The 20,036-nt window shown below is 47.9% G+C and overlaps 5 protein-coding genes across 5 annotated transcripts; 4 read left to right on the forward strand and 1 right to left on the reverse strand.

Moving 5' to 3' along the window:
• Positions 1 to 1,522: 1,522 nt before the first annotated feature.
• Positions 1,523 to 3,172, reverse strand: H6S33_012729 (uncharacterized protein; the record flags this gene model as incomplete). The annotated part of the gene is made up of 3 exons (XM_044844260.1): positions 1,523 to 1,702; positions 1,763 to 2,536; positions 2,600 to 3,172. 3 exons carry the CDS (start codon positions 3,170 to 3,172, stop codon positions 1,523 to 1,525), a joined length of 1,527 nt encoding a protein of 508 aa, XP_044694438.1.
• A 3,271-nt stretch (positions 3,173 to 6,443) lies between these two features.
• H6S33_012730 (uncharacterized protein) lies at positions 6,444 to 9,270 on the forward strand (the record flags this gene model as incomplete). The annotated part of the gene is made up of 10 exons (XM_044844271.1): positions 6,444 to 6,531; positions 6,590 to 6,631; positions 6,714 to 6,952; positions 7,035 to 7,066; positions 7,135 to 7,319; positions 7,387 to 7,503; positions 7,620 to 8,005; positions 8,062 to 8,322; positions 8,380 to 8,568; positions 8,620 to 9,270. 10 exons carry the CDS (start codon positions 6,444 to 6,446, stop codon positions 9,268 to 9,270), a joined length of 2,190 nt encoding a protein of 729 aa, XP_044694439.1.
• A 462-nt stretch (positions 9,271 to 9,732) lies between these two features.
• H6S33_012731 (uncharacterized protein) lies at positions 9,733 to 12,224 on the forward strand (the record flags this gene model as incomplete). The annotated part of the gene is made up of 2 exons (XM_044844282.1): positions 9,733 to 10,416; positions 10,473 to 12,224. The coding sequence occupies 2 exons, from the start codon at positions 9,733 to 9,735 to the stop codon at positions 12,222 to 12,224; spliced, it is 2,436 nt and encodes an 811-aa protein (XP_044694440.1).
• Positions 12,225 to 13,998: 1,774 nt separating this feature from the next.
• On the forward strand, positions 13,999 to 15,860 carry H6S33_012732 (uncharacterized protein; the record flags this gene model as incomplete). Its single annotated transcript, XM_044844293.1, has 8 exons — positions 13,999 to 14,150; positions 14,208 to 14,319; positions 14,382 to 14,436; positions 14,484 to 14,979; positions 15,038 to 15,458; positions 15,526 to 15,621; positions 15,685 to 15,785; positions 15,836 to 15,860. The coding sequence occupies 8 exons, from the start codon at positions 13,999 to 14,001 to the stop codon at positions 15,858 to 15,860; spliced, it is 1,458 nt and encodes a 485-aa protein (XP_044694441.1).
• Positions 15,861 to 17,123: 1,263 nt separating this feature from the next.
• On the forward strand, positions 17,124 to 18,427 carry H6S33_012733 (uncharacterized protein; the record flags this gene model as incomplete). The annotated part of the gene is made up of 2 exons (XM_044844304.1): positions 17,124 to 17,217; positions 17,289 to 18,427. The coding sequence occupies 2 exons, from the start codon at positions 17,124 to 17,126 to the stop codon at positions 18,425 to 18,427; spliced, it is 1,233 nt and encodes a 410-aa protein (XP_044694442.1).
• Positions 18,428 to 20,036: the final 1,609 nt, after the last annotated feature.

Raw genomic sequence — 20,036 nt, forward strand, 5'->3', positions numbered from 1 at the left:
GGCGCTTATTGTAGTAGCCGGAATGGTTTTTTCGGGGATGGCACTCTGAGAAGTGCGAATGCCGGCGCGGCACTCTTGACTTAATGATTGGCCCGGAGTTTTTTGCTTATCTATTTATTTTTTTGTTTTACTAGCGCGGCGGTGTCTTTTTACTCTTTTTCTTTACTACATTTACTTCGGCAGCGGCGCACAGGGATTGCAGTTACAGGGTCTCTTTTTTTTTATTCGGGGTCAATCGTTTTCACGAGCGATCTGTAGATATTACAGGCTTATGACTGACGCAGCCCAATTGTTTATTATTTCTTTTGTTTAGGAACGATTTTTGCATTGTAGCAGTACGATTAAACCTTGACGAAGAGCAGAATAGTACATGTATTCGCAGTTTATTAACTGCATAACTATTTATACACAAACTTGACTAGAAGTGCTTAAAGGTTACACAGATTGAAGGCAAATGTCCTAGAGATAAAATCAAATTCTGAAATGCCAACTTTCCCACACGTGTCATGACCTATGTGTACTTAAGTACATGTACGCATCTATCACAGCAGAGCCATAAATTAAAAAAAAAAAAAAAGCTTTCGATCCTTTAGGGCTTTATATCTCCCATGCACAGACTACGGCGACGTAACATGATATAGGCCGACAAAACAACACAGCACAATCTACATTACACCAATAAATTAATTCTGTGAATCCAAGGCGAGCAGACTTCGATGCTGCATTGGTATACATGGCCGGACAAAAGACTACCCACTGATAGGAGGACACCTAAACTCCCGGGCTCATACACTCACCAGTATCGATCACTCTGTTCTTGGTTTCCCTTTCTCTCGCCAGATCCATATTCCCCAGCTTTACTTGTACTGACTTTATGACTCTCAAAGCAGTCTACAAATATAGCCTGAGAGTCCGAGGGCAGGCTTCCCCACCTCATCAATTAAGCTTACCACACCAGTATAACTGATATACAATTAAATTTATAATTTACAGATCCCCCTGCAGCTGCCTGCGACACCCGAGTGATCCTTCATGCCCCATGCCAAGCGCTTAAGCCCCGCAGCAGCTCAGCGCGGATCCTTGGCATGCATGCAGCCGTAGATCGTGAGGAGTGAGGTGCTCACCACTACCGATGACAACATATATGTATCTTGCAACGTCTCTACTAGTAGATGGCCGTCAATGGGCCTCCCAGGCCTGCTTTCTGGCCGATTTCTTTCTCAGATATGGTTCTATCAAGATATTCAAGTGGATATTCAAGTGGATAGAGGAAGAGAGAACGAAGCTTGAGTTGGGTCATCTGATCATATCATTAAGCTATTACATCTAGATCTTGCTGGTAAGTTTCAACACGACCGCTCTCTAAGAACAAGGCTCTAACAAGTAGTAAAGCTCAGGCTCAAAACAACAAAAAAAAAAATTCATGGAAAAAATTGCAACCCAAACACACAAAACTCCCTTAAAGGATAACTCGGCCAGACAAAAAAAGAAAAGTATTACGATGCTCTCACATAGGAAAGCCCTAATTCGGGAACCGTCTCTTCTCCAACAATAATGTTCCAGAAGGCCCAGCCTTCTGGAAGCCTTGAGAGGCGGAATAGATCTTGTTTCCCCGGAGCCATGTTTCGACGACCTTGCCTTTGAGAGTCTTGTTCTCGTAGGGGGTGACTTTGTTTTTGAATTTCATGTCGTTGGTGGTAACCTATAGAAAAGTGTTAGTTGATTGTCGTCAGAAAATATTTAGGGGTAAAGGGCAACAAACAGTAAACTCTGCTTCGGGGTCAAAAATGCAGATATCCGCATCCCAGCCAACCTCCAACGCGCCCTTCTTCCCCAACAAACCGACCTGCTTTGCTGTCTTATAGCTGGTCCACTCCGCACATTGGACCAAGGATACATCTCTCTTTTGTCCTTCGGTCCATAGGATACTAAGTCCCAGCCCTACAGTTGAGATTCCACCCCATGCCTTGAAGAAATCACCATCGCCGCCGTTGTCTTTCAACATCTTTAAATCAGGTGTGCACGGTGAGTGGTCAGAGACAACCGTCTCTACCAATCCCTCCTTGAGCGCATCCCAGAGGAACTCGCGGTTGGTACCTTCACGGATAGGAGGGCAGCACTTATGTCTGGTATCTCCATCCTCGATTTCTTCGGCCGCAAGCGTAAGGTAGTGGAAACAGGTTTCCGCGGTTAGCTTTATTCCGCATTCCCTTGCCTTGCGGACAAGTGGGATTCCTTCTGCGGCGGAAAGATGCACGATGTGAAGTTGTAACTCAGGCGCTACATGTGCAAGTGAGAGGATCTCCTCGATAGCGTATGTCTCGAAAGCAGGAGGGCGCGAGGCAAGGAAGGTAGAGTATGATTCGAGGGGTCCAGCGGGAGCGAGTGGGGGATCGCCATGGAGAACAGAGTCTCCGAGAGATGGGGAGAGGGGTGGGAGCATCTCGGCGTGGAACATTAATGTTGTTGGTGACGTTGAGAGGGTCTTCATCGCAATTGATACATCTTCCGCGCTGACGCAGGGGAATTCTTCAACCTATTGATTTATCGGTATTAGCTAACATGAAATAGGTGGTTGGCAGGATTGCGTCAGACTTACACCAGAGTCAATAAGGAAACACTTGAAGCCTCTCACACCAGCTTCAACGAGAGGAATTAGATGATCCTGGTTTCCTGGGATAACACCGCCATAAAATCCAACGTCCACCCAGCACTGTCCTTCTGCTGCTTGCTTCTTCAACTCAAGATTCTCCACCGTAGTAGTCGGGGGAATCGCATTCAGTGGCATGTCAATAACGGTAGTGACACCACCAAATGCCGCAGCTTTTGTTCCGGTTTCAAAGCCTTCCCACTCGGTCCTCCAACCGGGTTCGTTGAGATGCACATGTGCGTCCACGAGACCTGGCATGATTACAAGAGGGGAGTAGTCATGGTATGGGGTTCCTGGCGGAAACGACCTACGCGGGAGGACAGAGGTATGAATTCGAAGAATTTTACCAGTGGTGGGGGAGATCAGAATAGTTGCAGGTGTGAGTGTTCCGGAAACAATGGCACGTGAGGAACAGAGAACTGTGGGAAGTTCCTGAGGAGCGGTGAGCTCGTAGATGCTGAGGTCCAGCTCTGTGGGAAGGGTTGATAGTGGGACAATCGGGGTTTCAAGATGGGGGGCCATTATGAGAAAGCTTGTTGATATGTGATGTGACAGGTAGGACACAAGAGAAGATACGGCGGTCTATATATCTTATTGAGAGATGGAGGAGCAAGAAGAGGACCAAGGAAGACGGAAGGGAAGAAACCAGAAGGGAAAATGGATATTTAAAAGGAGGAAATACTGCGGCAAAGCCCCCCGGGGTAATCATTTTGATCTAACTCCGGGGTATTCCCCTTGTGCTAAGAAAAGATCTCACTGATAACAAAAACTAGACTGCCCGATAAGCTAACACTCAGAGCTCTCCCCACCCGGACACATTCCTAACCGCATTAGACACCCCAAGCTCCCCTTTAAACCACCGCACACCCTTCCTAGGGACGCCAGTTAACCGAAAAAAAAGATGTTCAGGGTCCACGATTCTTCCAGAACAAAGCAAAGGCGAAAAAGAGAGAAAAATCAGCCATCAAAAGCTAATTCTCACCTAGCGCCACTAGCCTAATCTAGGTAGACTAGCGCGATACGGCTAGCCAAGAGAGCATGAGAAGGAAGGGTCTTCGTCCCTTGAACCCGCGATCCATGGTTGTCAGATGCGCTTCCCGAAAAAGGATCGGGATGTAACGGGGATGCAGGCCAGAGAGATGGACCTCTGTGCAGGGTAAAATAGAGTATCAGACCTACCACAGAGAGACTCAGAGTATGTACTCTACATGCCAATCTGCGTGTAACCACCAAAGGAAGCCGCTATCTACTGCACCCGTACATGTACCTCCACTCCAATTCAGTGATCAGCTATCTCTCCTCTCTATCCCTATCTATGCGTACGGACAGAAGGGAAGGGAAGGGGAAGCTGGTGGTTTAACCTTTGAGGTTATCGATAAGATAAGGAACACCAATCGGTTATGGATGCCGCAACCGGCCGATTTACCCCTAGATAGCCGGGGAACGCCGTGCTCAGCTGGATTGCAATTGCTTCAGTTTCTGGATTATATAGATAGACCTGACCTGCTACAGACCTGTGAGTTATATATTTGACTGCTGTACTCTAGAGGACAGTACATGTGCCTGCACATGTGAAAACATCATCTTGGTTCATTCGTGCGACAAAGTGGACACCTTTACTTTCACAGTATCGTACCTACACTTGGGAGGTACCTGATTCATCGCAGCCTCCCCATACCCGCAAAAGGCACCTCATAACCGCACACCGCGTGGTATCGTATGATTTAGCACAATCCAAGGAGCAAAGGACCACAGCGCTCGCATCCGCCCGCAGCTGGGTCATGTAAGGATTACTCGATCGAATTCCATTACTCGAGAGAAAGTCTCCGGAGGTTTCTATTACTCGAGAGAAATCCCTCCTGAGGTTTCTGTTACTCGAGAGGAACTGCGGGCCCAGACTCCACCCTTACGTAACCGCCAACTGTGGCTAGCCGAGTCTCGGGAGAAAGCTTGTTCTCCCCCGGTGCGGCGTTTGAGTGCGTGGGTTAGGGTTATTACGGCCGTCGGGGCAGGTTGGCGGTTACCCTAGATGCCTGCCGGCGGGTAAAACGGAGCTCTAGCGGATACGAGCCCCGCGAGATACCCGGGCTTAGTGTCCCTACGACGTACCTACTGCCAGTACTGGTCTCATGGCGGGCCTTATCGACTATCTTGGAGGGGGGTAAATACAAATTACTCGAGCAGCTACGCGATTCCGAACCTCTGAGTACAGGATTCAGGATTCAAGCGTCATAGACGTCGTCACAGAAACTTCGAAACAAAAGAAAACGTTATCATCAAATCAAATCTGCGGGGCGATAGCGAGCAAGCGAGCGAGCTGTCAGGTTTAGATAACTATCTTTCGAGAAAACGACGGCGGCTCCTTGACCATTTACCGGCCGGGTGGTGTGGGATGAAAAGATAAACCCCTGCGCGCGGCGGCCGAGTGAGATAGGATGACGGGAGGGATGGAGGACAGTTGCCAGATTTGGTGTTTGATCGACTCCGTGGAAATGCACGTCAGTTTGTTAGGATCTTCCGTTTGTGTACCAGGAGGAGGTATCATTGACCTTCGAGTAACGTGGTACAGTACGCCGGTCAGGAATGTTATCCTAGCGTCATTCCGAGCAATGATTGGCTGCACGGACAAGAATATTAATACTTTATATATCTAGAATCAGTAGGAATCGCGTTCTATCTGTACATGCAGTTGACTTAACTAGGCCATTGCATTAATAGAATCCTTACGCAAGCATGTCGTTGTTAGCACAGCAAGGAACGATTGACCGTGTCGCGGATCACACTCATCATGGTGATATGAATACCTAAGCAGTGCAGCGTTCAACAAACCCGCCCAAAAAACCTATAAACCAGCTATATACCTAAGCATTACTCTATGACAAAACCTGTGCGGTGTCGCAACGCGTCTCGCATAGTGATGGGCACGAGACAAGACCAGACCATTCAAAGTCTCGTCTCGTCTCGTCTCGTCTCGTGTTCTTTAAAGCAAGTCTTAAAAGGTCAAGACAACAGTCTAGTTTCCTCGGGGTCTCACAACTTGTGTATCCATCACTAATATCGCAGTCACGTCATACCATAGAACCTCCAATTAATTGAGTAAGGATCCCTCATCAAATTCCTCTGAAGTTCAGGGAGGTTTTGAGTGTAGTTCGGCGAATCAGGATTCGACTGCCGCCGAGGTCTGGACGGCTCCTAGTTGCTGATATTGGGCTTAGGGATAAAAACATCTAGATCTATAATATATAAAGGGTTTTTCAATAATCGCCTTAAAGTAAAGTACATATATGTAGTCTATACAAGCTTGAAAGAACATCAAACACTGTTGATTTTTATGCTGAAAAATCTGTAATCTTAACAAAGTCGAGCACTAGTAACGTGCAGTATCCCTTTTTTTAGTCCCATTCGCACCGAGTAATACCCTATGAGGATCACCAACAACCTTCACACTCTCTTTACCCGCTCCAAATTAACCCGCCTCCATCATTCAACAACCACTCTATTCCCTCTCACTTTAGATGCACGAAAATCATTTCCCCACCATCCCCTAGCGCTGACCGTTACAAGGATACACCATCCCCAATAGTAGCAGCCGAGCCTCAAACTTCGGATGCATCCCGCCCAAGCCCACCGAGCCAAGACACACACCACCGGTGGAGAGTGCACGTGTAGCTACATACATGTAGTTCAGAAAACACACGTAGAATAACCAGCCTTGATCATATGTGACTCCTAGTATAATCGTAGCTTCCGAAAACCTCTTTCTCCGAATACTGGCAGACAAAAAACGACAAATATGGAGCCGTTATCGCGACAAGTTTCCAGCGCGACAGCAGCCACGGGGGTGACTGCAACGACGACTGGTGGGCAGTCCCAGCTGGAGGGTATTTTCCATTACTATTCTATTATTTGGGCCGAAAACATAGCTAACTTGTGCAACAGACCCCGAGTGCAAAACACGTCTCAGTATACCACTCAAAGGAGGTACGTCTATTCCCCAGCTAGCTAGCTAGCAGGAGCCTGTAGTGGTTGCAGTGGTCAGTTGGCAGTGACTGATCTTGTATAGTTGCAGGGCGCGATGCTCCGGGTTTGAAGTGGCATACGAAGGGTTATACGGATGAACAGAAGACGCAGCCGAGGGTGTTGATGATTGATTTCCTGGAGGGCTATAAAGGTATACCCTGGAGGGAGGTTGTGCAGGGGGTTACTTACAAGGAGATAGAGGGCGACGGAAAAGGATTGGAGGAGCGGGTTATCTTTAATGAGATCCATGACCTACCGGTTCTGAAGGCTATGTACAGAGAGGTATGGTTGTCTGTTGCTAGGTGTTCATATGAGCCTCGTATATATAATTATAAGTAGTCACACTAACCACAAGCAAATATAGAACAAGAACCCATCACGAGCTCTCCGAGTTATGTACGACCCCCGATATACTCCTTAATAATTACGCACATAAGCAAACACTAACTAACCTGATTAAACAGCCACGTACAGAACTGCAGCTGGGCAACCAAATTCCTCATCTATAAATTCCGCATCAAAGACAACGACGAAATCATCGGGTTACAAGAATTCGGCGATTGGCTCTTACAGAAGAAACCCCAACGACGAGCTGGAAAACCACTGTTACTCGGGAAAACATGGAGAACTACATCTGATCCTTGGAGAGGTACGTACTTGTGGTGAAGCTTGAATAATTGCATAGAAACCTCTTACTAATATTTATTGTGAATTAGGAATCACAAAGTGCTCTTTCGGGCTAGATTACATGAAACATTATGTCTGTCCAGAAGTAGAACGACAGATAGACAAAGAGTCAAGAATTCTGGGACTACAAGGCTACGATTCAAATGGTACCGGGAATACACATATACATACTGCACTCATGCATTTACCCGCAAACCATACGCTGGAGATGACATGAGGTTGATACAACTTTTCAACCAAAGCTAACACGTTCCCCACACAGATAACGCTACACACCGCTACAATGTGTTCTCGCAACGGCTGTCTGTTTATGTCCAGTACAATGCCCCCGACCTACAAACCCCGGGCCCTGACATTGTATCTCCATACCGGGACCTCAACACCCTCGAAGAGCTCTACGACAACGGCAATACAATCATCATCTTCGACAACTCATACACACGACATATAGAGCACACCCTACTCCCCGCTAGAGGAGAGTGGGAGAGCAAGTGGAGGAGATTGCCGTTTGATCCACATGTCAAGGAGATGAATGTAGATGTGGCATCATTAGGATTGATGAATATCATTACGCAAGATATATTCAAAGCAGTGGCAGAGTGTTGGGAATCGCTGCTGGATGCGAGTTGGGAGCATGTCAGTATATTGGTACGGTGCTATCTCTTCGGCGACTACTCCAAGAAAAGATGGTTAACATAGAGTAGGAGGAGAAAATATACGAGCAACCTGCCGACGAGAGTCGTGCGCCTGAGCTTTGGCGGAACTCCGCACGTTGGCTTAAGTATGAGAAGCTTATGTTCACACACATCGACATCGTGAACGACATGCGAAAATACCTCGTCGATATCGACGGTGACCGAAGTGATGAGGGGAAATGGCTCCAGGAGTCTCCAGGGGATTATGCAAGGTTGTTGAATTTGATAGAGGAGGATTTAGTAAAGCGAACCAATAACCTGTCAGAATTAGTGAGTCCTGAAATATGCGATTTTGATCATTATCGCAGTTACTGACAACCATGGTAGATGTATAAATCAGTTGCAATCAGAGACTCCCGGCAGTCGTTGCAGCTAGGCACCAGCATGTGGAGATTATCCTGGGTGACCTTTATCTTCCTTCCTCTCACCTTTATATCCGGTTTCTTTGGTATGAACGTTGACATCTTCGAGAACAACCCTTCCATAAAATGGTACTTTATAACTACTGTCCCATTTGTAAGCCCCGTCCACTTCTCCTTTATTCTCCACTCAACTAACCATTAATAGATGATATTTGTTCTCCTATCTTGGTACATCCTCAAGCACGTTCTCTCTCGGCACCGACAGTCGCCCCAACAACGCGGAATCTACGAGGCCTTCTACATGGATCTCAACAACCGCCGCCCTGACCTCTGGACCCGTCAAGGGCCCAGGGACTTTGTACAGCCCGCTACTCGAATCGCAAGACTCAAGTGGTGGTTCATTACCCGCTGGGCAGCAAATAACCGCGCGCAAGTGAGGAATCTAGGAGATGATGAGCCCATCGGTGCCTGGAACCGTGTTAAGCGCTACCTTGTCTGGCGTTGGACCGATGATCTTCCCTTACTCGACGACCCCAATTTATTGAACCAGGATGCAGAGATGGGATTGATGGGTAATGGGAATGTTGCGGAGGCGCTTGAAGACACGATGGTGACAGCGATTGGGGCTGGAGCTACTCCTATGATGAGAATGAACTATGAGCAGTCGTTAGATCCGGATGGCGATCCGACGCCTGAGGCGATGTTTGAAGGGAGGATTAGTGGGGTTATGGTGGAAGAGAGAAGAGACACGGGAGAGCTGGTAACGGGGGAGAGGGAAGATGAAACAAATACACTAAAGGTTCCAAATGGAGATGCGGGTAGGAGGGGCAATTCGAGCCGCCACGACGACCCATGAGTGATGTGATGTCCCTTTTTTTATTTTTTATTTTGGTTAATTTGTTTATTGAACTAGTTCCAGTTGATGTTCATTTTGTAAGTTTGTTTATTGCGGTCGAAATCTTATTCAAGCTTAACTTGTCATGTATGTATGTAGTCTACGTATCGAGAAGATAAAGTCTCAGACAGAGGAGTTAGTGTGGTCTATGATTCCATTTGTCGTGTCGTAGCGTTCAGACGTTATGTGTTCACTCACACGAAGTCACTCGTCTTAGGCCAGATTAGATTAGATAAGATATACCGTGGGCCAGACCCGATTAGCCCATCAATGATGACTCTTAATTGCTCTTCCCCGTGACTCCGCCGCGAAACTACTAAACGCGTCCCCCGTCGCGACTTTTTTTCAATTCTCAGCACCACATCCCTCACACCTCCGAATTGCCACTGAACCATCCATCGTGTGAAGTCCACCACGACCGTCATGCATCGCCCCAAGGTAGCCAAGGTGGTAGCCGACGAAAACACAAAGACTCCGCTCAAACGAACCGCTACACGACTCTACGGTAGCGCCACCACGGACACACTCACGAAGCTCGTCAAGCCGTTCAAATGTCCCGGCTCAGCTCCACAAACCCGTGAGCGCGCCCTACCAGCAAGAAAGAAGCGTAAGGTTTCCTACAAGGATCAGGATGGAGGTGATGACGATGGCGAATTCGTGAAAGAGGGCGAGGAGAAGAGAGTTGTGCTGGGGAATTTGGAGAAGAACAAGGCGTTTCCGGTCTTTAAGCCGAAGGACAAGGAGACGATGTTTAGACAACGTTTTGCAGTCCCGCTTATCAACAAGAATGCCGGGGGTTATGATGCTCAGAGACCGGCACCGGCATTGGGGATGAGGAAGAGAGCCAATTTTATTGCGAGACCGCTACACGATCCAAGTGGCGAGTTTTCAATTGTACTTTACGACCCGACGGTAGATGATAAGAAGGTCGAGATTACAGAGGAAGATGGAGAAGTGAAGATACAAACAGTATCGAAGGTCCACAGGAGCTTGGCAGATATATTAGGGATAAATAAGGATGCAAAGGAAGAGATACCCAAGGTACCTGTGGTCATTGATCCCAGGTTGGCTAAAGTGTTAAGACCTCATCAGGTCGAGGGTGTGAAGGTTTTTATTTCTGCCAATCGACTATGATATTCGGAAAATGCTGACATTCTTTCTAGTTCTTATACAAGTGTGTTACGGGCATGATCGATCCCAAAGCCAATGGCTGTATCATGGCCGACGAGATGGGTCTCGGGAAAACATTACAATGCATAGCCCTCATGTGGACTTTGCTCAAACAATCTCCAGAGCCCGGAAAGCCAACCATTCAAAAGTGCGTCATCGCATGCCCTTCATCGCTAGTCCGCAATTGGGCCAACGAATTGGTCAAATGGCTCGGAAAGGATACTGTCACCCCGTTTGCAATTGACGGTAAAGCATCAAAGGCCGAGCTTACAGCACAATTAAAGCAATGGGCAATTGCCAGTGGCAGAAGTGTAGTAAGGCCTGTTTTGATAGTAAGTTACGAGACGTTACGTCTGAACGCCGGCGAGCTCGCGGGAGTACCTATTGGACTTTTGCTTTGTGACGAAGGACATCGACTGAAGAATGGAGAGAGTCAAACTTTCACCGCCTTAACTGCCCTTAATGTCGACAGGCGAGTTATCTTATCTGGAACGCCCATTCAAAACGATTTATCTGAATACTTTTCTCTCCTCAATTTTGCCAACCCTAATCTTCTTGGTACTCGTCTAGACTTCCGCAAGAAGTACGAACTACCCATTCTACGTGGTCGTGACGCCGATGGTACCGAGGAAGAACGTAAAAAGGGTGATGAATGCCTCAAGGATCTTGCCGATCTCGTTAATAAGTTTATCATCCGCCGAACGAACGACATCCTATCGAAATATCTTCCCGTCAAATACGAGCATGTGGTATTCTGCAAGCTTGCACCATTCCAGGAGGCACTATACAAATACTTTATTACCTCACCTGAGATTAAAAGCTTACTTAGGGGCAAAGGCTCTCAACCTCTTAAGGCTATCGGTCTACTCAAAAAACTATGTAACCATCCCGATCTACTGGATCTCCCCGATGATCTTCCGGGATGCGAGAATTTATTTCCAGAGGATTATATCCCTAAGGATGCCAGGAGTAGCCGAGACCGCGAGGTCAAGACATGGTATTCCGGAAAGATGATGGTTCTAGACCGAATGCTTGCCCGTATTCGCCAAGACACCAATGATAAAATCGTCCTCATCAGTAATTACACCCAAACCCTTGATATTTTTGAAAAACTTTGCCGCAGCCGAGGTTACGGTTCTCTCCGACTTGACGGCTCAATGAATGTCAATAAGCGCCAAAAGCTCGTGGACAAATTCAACAATCCCGAAGGTGAAGAATTCGTTTTTCTACTTTCGTCCAAAGCTGGTGGATGTGGTCTCAACCTTATCGGTGCCAACCGCTTGGTCCTCTTCGATCCAGATTGGAACCCCGCTGCTGACCAGCAGGCGCTGGCTCGTGTTTGGCGTGATGGGCAGAAGAAGGACTGTTTCGTATACCGGTTCATCGCAACCGGTACCATTGAGGAGAAGATCTTCCAGAGACAGTCACACAAGCAATCTCTCTCATCGTGCGTCGTTGACGGGGGTGAGGATGTGGAACGCCATTTCACTCTTGACTCATTAAAGGAGTTATTCCTGTTCCACCCGGACACAAATAGTAACACGCACGATACATTTAAGTGTAAAAGATGCAAGGACTGGAGACAGTTCATTAAGGCGCCGGCCATGCTTTATGGTGATACGAGCACCTGGAATCATTTTAGTGATACTAAAGGAGGCGGATTGGAGAGTATTCAGGATCTGCTATTGAGACAGGAAAGTGGGAAGGAGATCGTCAGCAGCTGCTTTCAGTATATTTCTCATTAGTTTCTTTTCTGTCTGTACATTGGGATTCTTTTGTTATTATGGTGTTTTGGTCTTGGTTACTATGGTTATGGTCGTATTGATAAAACGGAGGCTTTTCTATTGCTTTCTATTCTGGGATTAGACATTGATATACTCATTATACAATGTTTTTGCGAAATACCTGTCTTACTGGGGGTGATATCCTTGTTATGTTTGTTTATGATAGTCAATTTTCGATGAAGTGGTGCTTAATCAATTAGTTTCTAATTAGGGCATGCTAGATCATATTGTAGAGACCGCATAAGGTATCAGAGAGGTGCTCCTTCAACTAAACCCATCTCCTCCTGTTGATCAGATCATCTAAATCCCCCCAGCCCGTCAATCTAAGTCCACACTCCCAATCTCATACCTGTTATCTATAACATCCTAATCCATACGAACCCAAGTAATCGTACGAGATCGTATGTAGGTCGATTGTCCTGCAGGAATATGTGTTAGGTGAGAGACTCCATTCATCAATACAAAAGATTATCCGTTTTGCACTTTAGCTTACTTTAATCCCAGTAGATTTGGCTGACCAAATCATGCTACACTCACAGCCTACCGAGATATACCCGGTACTGATAGATCTACAAGCCATCGAAAGGTCGAAGGGAAAGGGCGAGAATGACTCGTGTGCCATTCAGATTGATGCTCCTGGACTATACCTATATTACCAAATACATATCAGATTGTCAAGTATAGATGTGGGTAAGTATAAGATAAAATCACTACACTAGTCCCGTAATTTTAAAGAAACTCGATATAGTTATCCTTTCTTTGAACTTCTTTAAAGGAGACCATTTCTCCTATTTACGGCCGTCTATTAAATTTAAAAGTTTCCGGAACTGGCGGGAAGCCCGGGGAAACTTCTTTAACGGTGTCGATTGGTCAACTGAATTTTATGAGAGTTGCTTTACTGTAGTACTACTATCGATTTGATAGTCATCTGCATGCCGACATAATCGTGCCTCTTTCTTCCCTGGACACGGGTAGCTACACGGAACAACCGTTTGAAGGTGACATATTTTCGTATTAAGCTTTTTTCGCACCGTTCCTCCTTCCGACCTCCTCAACCCAACCGCTACAAGCAACAGGAGGGCTCCTCCAGTAGCAATTAGCACCAGGTAGAGCTTAGTGTCAAGAATACACGAAAACCGCACTCTACTATGGCCTCCTTTATTAGGATACATGCTCTCTGGACCCTCAAGTTAGGAAGGTAAGAGCTTGTTACGGTACGGGATGTCATACTACATACAGTTAAACAGTTTATAACAATTATCAGCATGATCAGCATCTACCATCCGTACCTCAACAAGAATCGACATGCTGGAAACATTAGGATTTCGGCATTTCGATAAAGGCTGTCACAACTCCACACCTCAATTTTTGAGAGCTCTCATCCTCCGATTGGTCGCTCCATACCGACCCACTGGATCGCGTATCGCGCCTCCTTTGGCGAGATCATCACCGCAGGGATTAAGTACCGGGCAGGGTGCCACACACAAGGATTACAGAAAAATCCGCAGGAGGAGAAACGTAAGGACGGGGAGGGTCCGGAATTTACTCGGCGGGGAAAGGAAAAGAAGAGCGATTAGTAAAAGCAAAAATGATCTGCTCCCCTGCCGAGTCTCACGATCCGTCTGGCTGCATACATTGCGCGCGTGAGTAAAAGTAAAACACAACATCTGCGTCACAACATAAAGCCTGCTTCTCCAGCAGAAGGAAGAGTTCCTCAACACCAAAGCATCACAGCATGGAGAAGTTATCACAGCAATCCTCACTCAGTGGCGGTAACAGCGGAGAAGAAGGTTACGATGTCGAGTTTGAGAAGCAGCTTGTTAGGAAGCTGGATAGGCATATCATACCCGTGATTATGCTACTGTATCTTTTCAGTTTTCTTGATAGGTACTGGACTGCGCCCTGTTGTGATTGTTGTTAAGGGAACAATTGAGTTAATGGCAGCTTCTACAGAGTTAATATCGGGAATGCGAGACTTTACGGTTTAGAGGAGGACCTGGGACTTCATGGGAACCAGTATCAGGTCGCGGTATCGATTCTGTTTGTTACTTACCTTGTGAGTCCCTATACTTCTTGCATTTTAGTCCAAGAGTCTTTGCTCTGATACTGTTACTGTAGCTCTTTGAGATTCCCAGCAACCTCGTGCTGAAGAAATTTACACCCCGCCGCTACAGTAAGTATCTCTATTCTTACCTGGAATCACAACCACTGACAACATAGTCGCCCTCATCACCTTAATATGGGGTATCATAGCCACTCTAACCGGTCTCGTCCACTCCTATGGCGCCCTCCTCGCTTGCCGCCTCCTCCTCGGCGCCGTCGAAGCTGGGCTCTTCCCCGGCCTCACAGTGTATCTCACCTTCTTCTACAGCAAGCGTGAGCTGGCACTACGCATTGGATACCTCTTTGTCTCCGCTGCACTGGCCGGCGCATGTGGTGGTCTGTTGGCATACCTGATTGGTTTCATGGACGGCGTGCAGGACATGCGAGGTTGGAGGTGGATCTTGATCATTGAAGGGATTCCGACGATCATTCTGGGCATTGCTACGTACTGGTGGTTGGCTGATAATGTTGAGACCGCTGGTTACCTATCGGAGGAAGAGAAAGCTTTCCTCGTGAAGAGGCGCGGGAGAGAGGTTACGAATACGACAAGTGCGCAAGCATTCCACTGGGCAGATGTTAAAAAATGCTTCACGGATTGGAAGTGCTGGGCTTTGTATGTTGCTCCTCTGCCACGCTTTGAGACTTTACCAATGACTGACTCTTGGATACAGTGCATTCGCACAGTTCGGGATCGACACCATGCTCTACGGTTTCAGCACTTTCTTACCCACCATCATCAAAGCTATCGGCCATTGGTCCAACCCGCAAGTGCAAGCACTAACAATTCCCTGTTACGCTCTCGGCGCGATAACCTACCTCCTCGTTGCACGACTATCAGACGCACACCAGAAGCGCGGTCTCTTCGCGGTAATCTTTTGCTGTATCTCCATCGTCGGATACGGGATACTGCTATCAGATGCGTCCAGCGGCGTGCACTATCTGGGGTGCTTCTTGGTTGCCATGGGACTGTATGTTGCAGTAGGACTTCCACTGGCATGGCTGCCAAACAACTGCCCTAGGTATGGAAAGAGGACTGCGGCGAGTGGGTTCCAATTGACGGTTGGGAATGCGAGTGGTATCATGGCGCCATTTGTGAGTTTCCACCTCCCTCTACGGTGGTAAATGGATGATAACTAATGGTGATTATGTGGATTGGTAGATTTATCTTTCGGCAGATAGTCCTAGGTATATCAAGGGACATGCCGTGTCCCTCTCAATGGTAGGATTTGCGGGCCTCATTTATGCCTTTATGTGGGTACGTAGTATCATCCTTCTTTCTCCTAGGCGTATCCTTTAGCTGAGCATTTGTGCCATCTAGTTCTGGCTCTCGAGACTCAATGCACGCCGCGCGCGAGGTGATGAGGACCATCTAGTTGCCGGAATGAGCGAGGGGGACATTGCGGAATTGGGTGATGAGTCGTATGTTACCCCTTTCTCCAGAATTTCTGAGTATGTGCTGATTATTGTAGGCCGAGATACAAATACACGATTTGATGAATGAACGGGGGTGCTGTAAGATTGTAATGGACTCGATGCTGTTTTGTTTAATTAATGAGTAAAAGCGATTATTTTCTTTTGTTGGTTTTGTTGGTTTGTATGATTGAATAGCTGTATACCAAGCTTTAGACATGGAACACGAAGTATTGTAGCACAATAACTGGCCAAAGGGCGCCTGGGACCGAGTGCTTGGTAGAACGCTGTGAACGAAACCAATGCATGGTGGAGCTACATGACGGTCAGCACATAAATAGCGAGATTAGTTAGAGGCGAAGTACGTCTGAAGTACGTACCACCATTCGCGTTGAACACAATCCACACCTTCAATTGGACTCATTAGCAATCAAATTCCACCGCCAAAATCCGTCGAATACATAATGCAGCTTTAGAGCTACGAACCGAGCTCTGAGCTGGAGAAAAGGTAGTGGATATTGGACTAGAACCCTAACCCTGGCTAGCTAGTAGGTATTTACCGTACCTGAACGCCCCTCAGGTACATACGAGATACCCAGTAATAGACTCATAGATACATGACAGACACGAGAATGGATTGCCACGCAGGGTTCCAGGGATGATGGCCAACGGCTGTCTATAACTGTAGGGATGAGACAGAACTCTACCGCCGTCTGTCGCTCTGGCGCTCGCTAATGAACTCTAACAGCAATGACACCTGTCAGTACGGGGGTTATTATACCTATGTAGATATAGCAGAAGCACATATAGTACTTGTCCCAAGGCTTGATCCGCGGGGGAGGAGGAGGAGGGGTTTCATGCACTGTTTAGACAGTTTCATAAATTAAGCCACTTACCTCACCTCACTTCTGGCTCATGAGGCTCCCTCTGCACTCTCATCCCTATTGTGCCTCTGCCTCTTCGAACTTTCAAGCTCAGGTACGGGAATAACGGTACCTACCTGCCTGCTCATACCTATTTGCCCTCCTCTCCCACATGTCTCAATCCATGTTGTGCATGTGCATGCAGCAGGACAACCCATAACCCATCCACAACATCCATAACGTCCTCCACCACACACACACGCACACACAACTAACTACCTAACTGCACACCACACAGCCTTGCCTGCCTCTGCTTGCCTTACTGACGAAGCTTCGGCAACCGGAGCCCTCACAAACCGGTAATCCGATGACTCTGCTGTAGCAGGGCAGCCTATCTAGAACACCTTTCTACCTCTACCTCTATCTACCCACCCACGCTGCACTTTCCCCCACAACAACCTCGACACAACACCCACCTCAAACAATGAATCCATTCAGGAAGAAGTCCACTGCGCCGGTGTCGACAACTCCTGTGGTAGATGTGCCGCCAGATCTATGGGGAGATATAATGGATCCAGGTATGAGTCTACCATCCAGTTCTGCCCCCCACATGCCCCCTCCCAAATTAACCCCGGATTAACAATTACAGCGCCGATCGCCTCTCCGGAAGCTGTGGAGGAGAATCCATGGGCGGATGTACCTCCGAGTACCACTTCACCACCTCCGTCGGTGGTGTTGTCTCCAGCTAAGCCCACGTCAACGGCAGCCTCAACCCCCTCTGTGGCTGCCACAACTGCCTCTCCCCCGCAACCCAAGGTTGCCCCGCGAAGCCCCCCACCACCTGTAGCTCCCCGCCGTAGATCCCAGATACAGCGGAAAGCTCCAGTGCCCGAGCCGGAGCCTGTGGAACCCCCAATCGATGATCCCTTCAATACCGACACCTCCGAGCCGGAGACACCACCCCTTAACCCGTTCAATAGGAGCTCTTCGGAACCGCCTGAACCTGCACCGCCGAAGCAGAGGCAAAGTCTTGATGTTGATGCCTTTAAACGGCTCATGTTAACGGGTTATGCCGACACTCCGCCAGCAGCTACTACAAAGGACGGATCGTCGACTTCCGAAAGCAGTGGATCCAGATTGTCCATATTCGAGCCCATACTAGAGTCCAAAGGTGGTGAAACGCCACGGAGTAGTGAAGAAGTAGATGTGGAAGGTAGGCGGAAACCGCCGCCACCAAGACCTCGTAGGGTGTCTCCTCCGTTGGGGAGGAGTGCGTCGATACGACTATCAGTGCCTCCTCCACCGCCACCGCCTGCTCCGACGCTTACGTCGCCTGCCACTTCGCCTCCTATTGGCTCGGTCTCGCCAATTGTCAGGACCCCCAATTCACCGCCGCAAGCTTCACCGCCGGCCTCGCCAGCGACATCGCTCAAGAAACGTCTGGTTCCTTCACCTCCGCTTTCGCGCAGACAGTCCGTACGCTCTTCTGTGGAATTGGAGCGACCATCAACTCCTAGTGGTGGGTCGGGAAAAGTGAAGCCCCCGCCTCCACCCCCACCAGTGAGGAGGATGAAGAGTACAAACCACAGAACCCATGAGCGCACTCCAAGTATCGGGAATATGCCGCCACCGCCACCACCCCCGCCGAGAGGCAGGACCGTTAGTGGCAGCACAATAGAAGAGAAAGTACCGGAAGAGAAGGATATCCTAATAGATCTCCAGAAGCTGCAGAGAGAGGTCGATGAGCTGCGGGGGAAGTATGAGCAGGGGATCGTGACGGTGGATTAGGTATATAGATATGTAACTGACGCACCATGTTGGAGTTCGTGCTGGGCGCGCGGGATGGATATTTTTTCTTTATCCCTCTCTTTATTTTTTCTTTTTCTTTTATATGGGTTCTATACCTTTTTGCAAATTGGTCTTTCGTTATACCATATCCAACTTCTGTGTCTCTTTTCCTTCATTTCATTGCGTTTCGTGGGCTGGTTTGGTGGGTGGTTGGGTTGGGTTGCAATTGGTGGGTGGGTGGCTGCGAATTTGACCTTCGAGTACTTGTATGGGCAGTATGGTGCGGTAACTATCGGTGATGTGGCGTGTGGTGTGATGTGATATAGTGATGTGAGACGGTACAGTGATACATGAATGGAGATAATTTGGCGCTGGTGTGATTTATGGGGTTCTGGGAGGGAGGTATGTGTGTGCTGGGAATATAGAGGTTTAGGTGCGCGCAATTGGTTTGTGGGGTTCGTGGTTGTGTTGGTGGTTCGCATGAGATATCACTCGAGGTCGGTTTCCGGTTATGGTGTTGGCTAGCCTAACTCCGAGGGATTCTCTACATCTACCGAGCGACAATTCGCCGAGTGATCATCTCGTGCTCTCACTCGATTGATGGTTCATGCTCCGGCTTAACCTCAGACGCATGGGATTTCGGATTTGGGAATCAAGTCGAGTGACTACATGTATTTATGTTGAACCTGTCTGTTTGTAAACGAGTGAGTGCATACACTCTCGTCCGAGCTGAAGTGTCAACCGAGTAATACCTAACCGAGTGACCGCTCATGAACGGCCCAAAGCTTATTGTTAACCCACTAGTTACATAACATTTTCTCCCCCAAACTCCCTCAACCTACCACCACTGGCGCTGTCAAAAATAAATACAAAAAAGGAAAACAGAGAGCTATAATTGTTTAACCCAGTTTCTGTCCTCTACCTCGTCCCATTTTCCTTTATCATTTAGCTCTCTGAGTATGTACCCCCTTTATGCCATGTCTTGATGTATCCAATTGCCAGTTATCGTCACCGCTACCAAGCCCCCACTACACTAATGGTTAGGCCGCACCCTCTTATATCTGCAACCGCCCTTTTCCTCGACCGAGTGATCACCCATGAACGACTCACAGCTTCCCCAGCATGTGCAGTCGGGCAAATAGGTGGGTGTGTGTAGTATATAGGTTAGGGAGCTAGGTCTATCATAACTACGATAGATCGCAGAGGCGCTTCTACATCCATACATACTATCCCGGACCGTAAGCTATGATTTAACTTCATCGGTGCGTGGGTGTGTAGTCGAACAGTTAGTTATCCACAACCCTTTTTTTGTCGGGGCGAGTGATACGCTATGATGTGATGATTTGGTTTTCATCGTGGGGAAAGTTGGAGGTGGTGGTATTATGTGTAAAAGGAAATGATTGGACTTATAGGGATGCTACTTGTGTTGAAGACTAGCTAAGGGGGGGGGGGGGGGGGGGGAGGGGGTGGTGGATATCTGGGTTTTTGGGTACGCAGGGTCAATGATGGGCATCGGTTTCGGAATTGTAACAGCTAGAATACTGAAGCGTGCAGTCGTTGGTATGTGCTATCCCAACTAATATACCCGCCACTATCAGCTATATGGTAT

Source organism: Morchella sextelata, assembly GCF_020137385.1.
Source record: "Morchella sextelata strain SCLS chromosome Unknown scls_9, whole genome shotgun sequence".
Classification (NCBI taxonomy): Eukaryota; Fungi; Ascomycota; class Pezizomycetes; order Pezizales; family Morchellaceae; genus Morchella; species Morchella sextelata.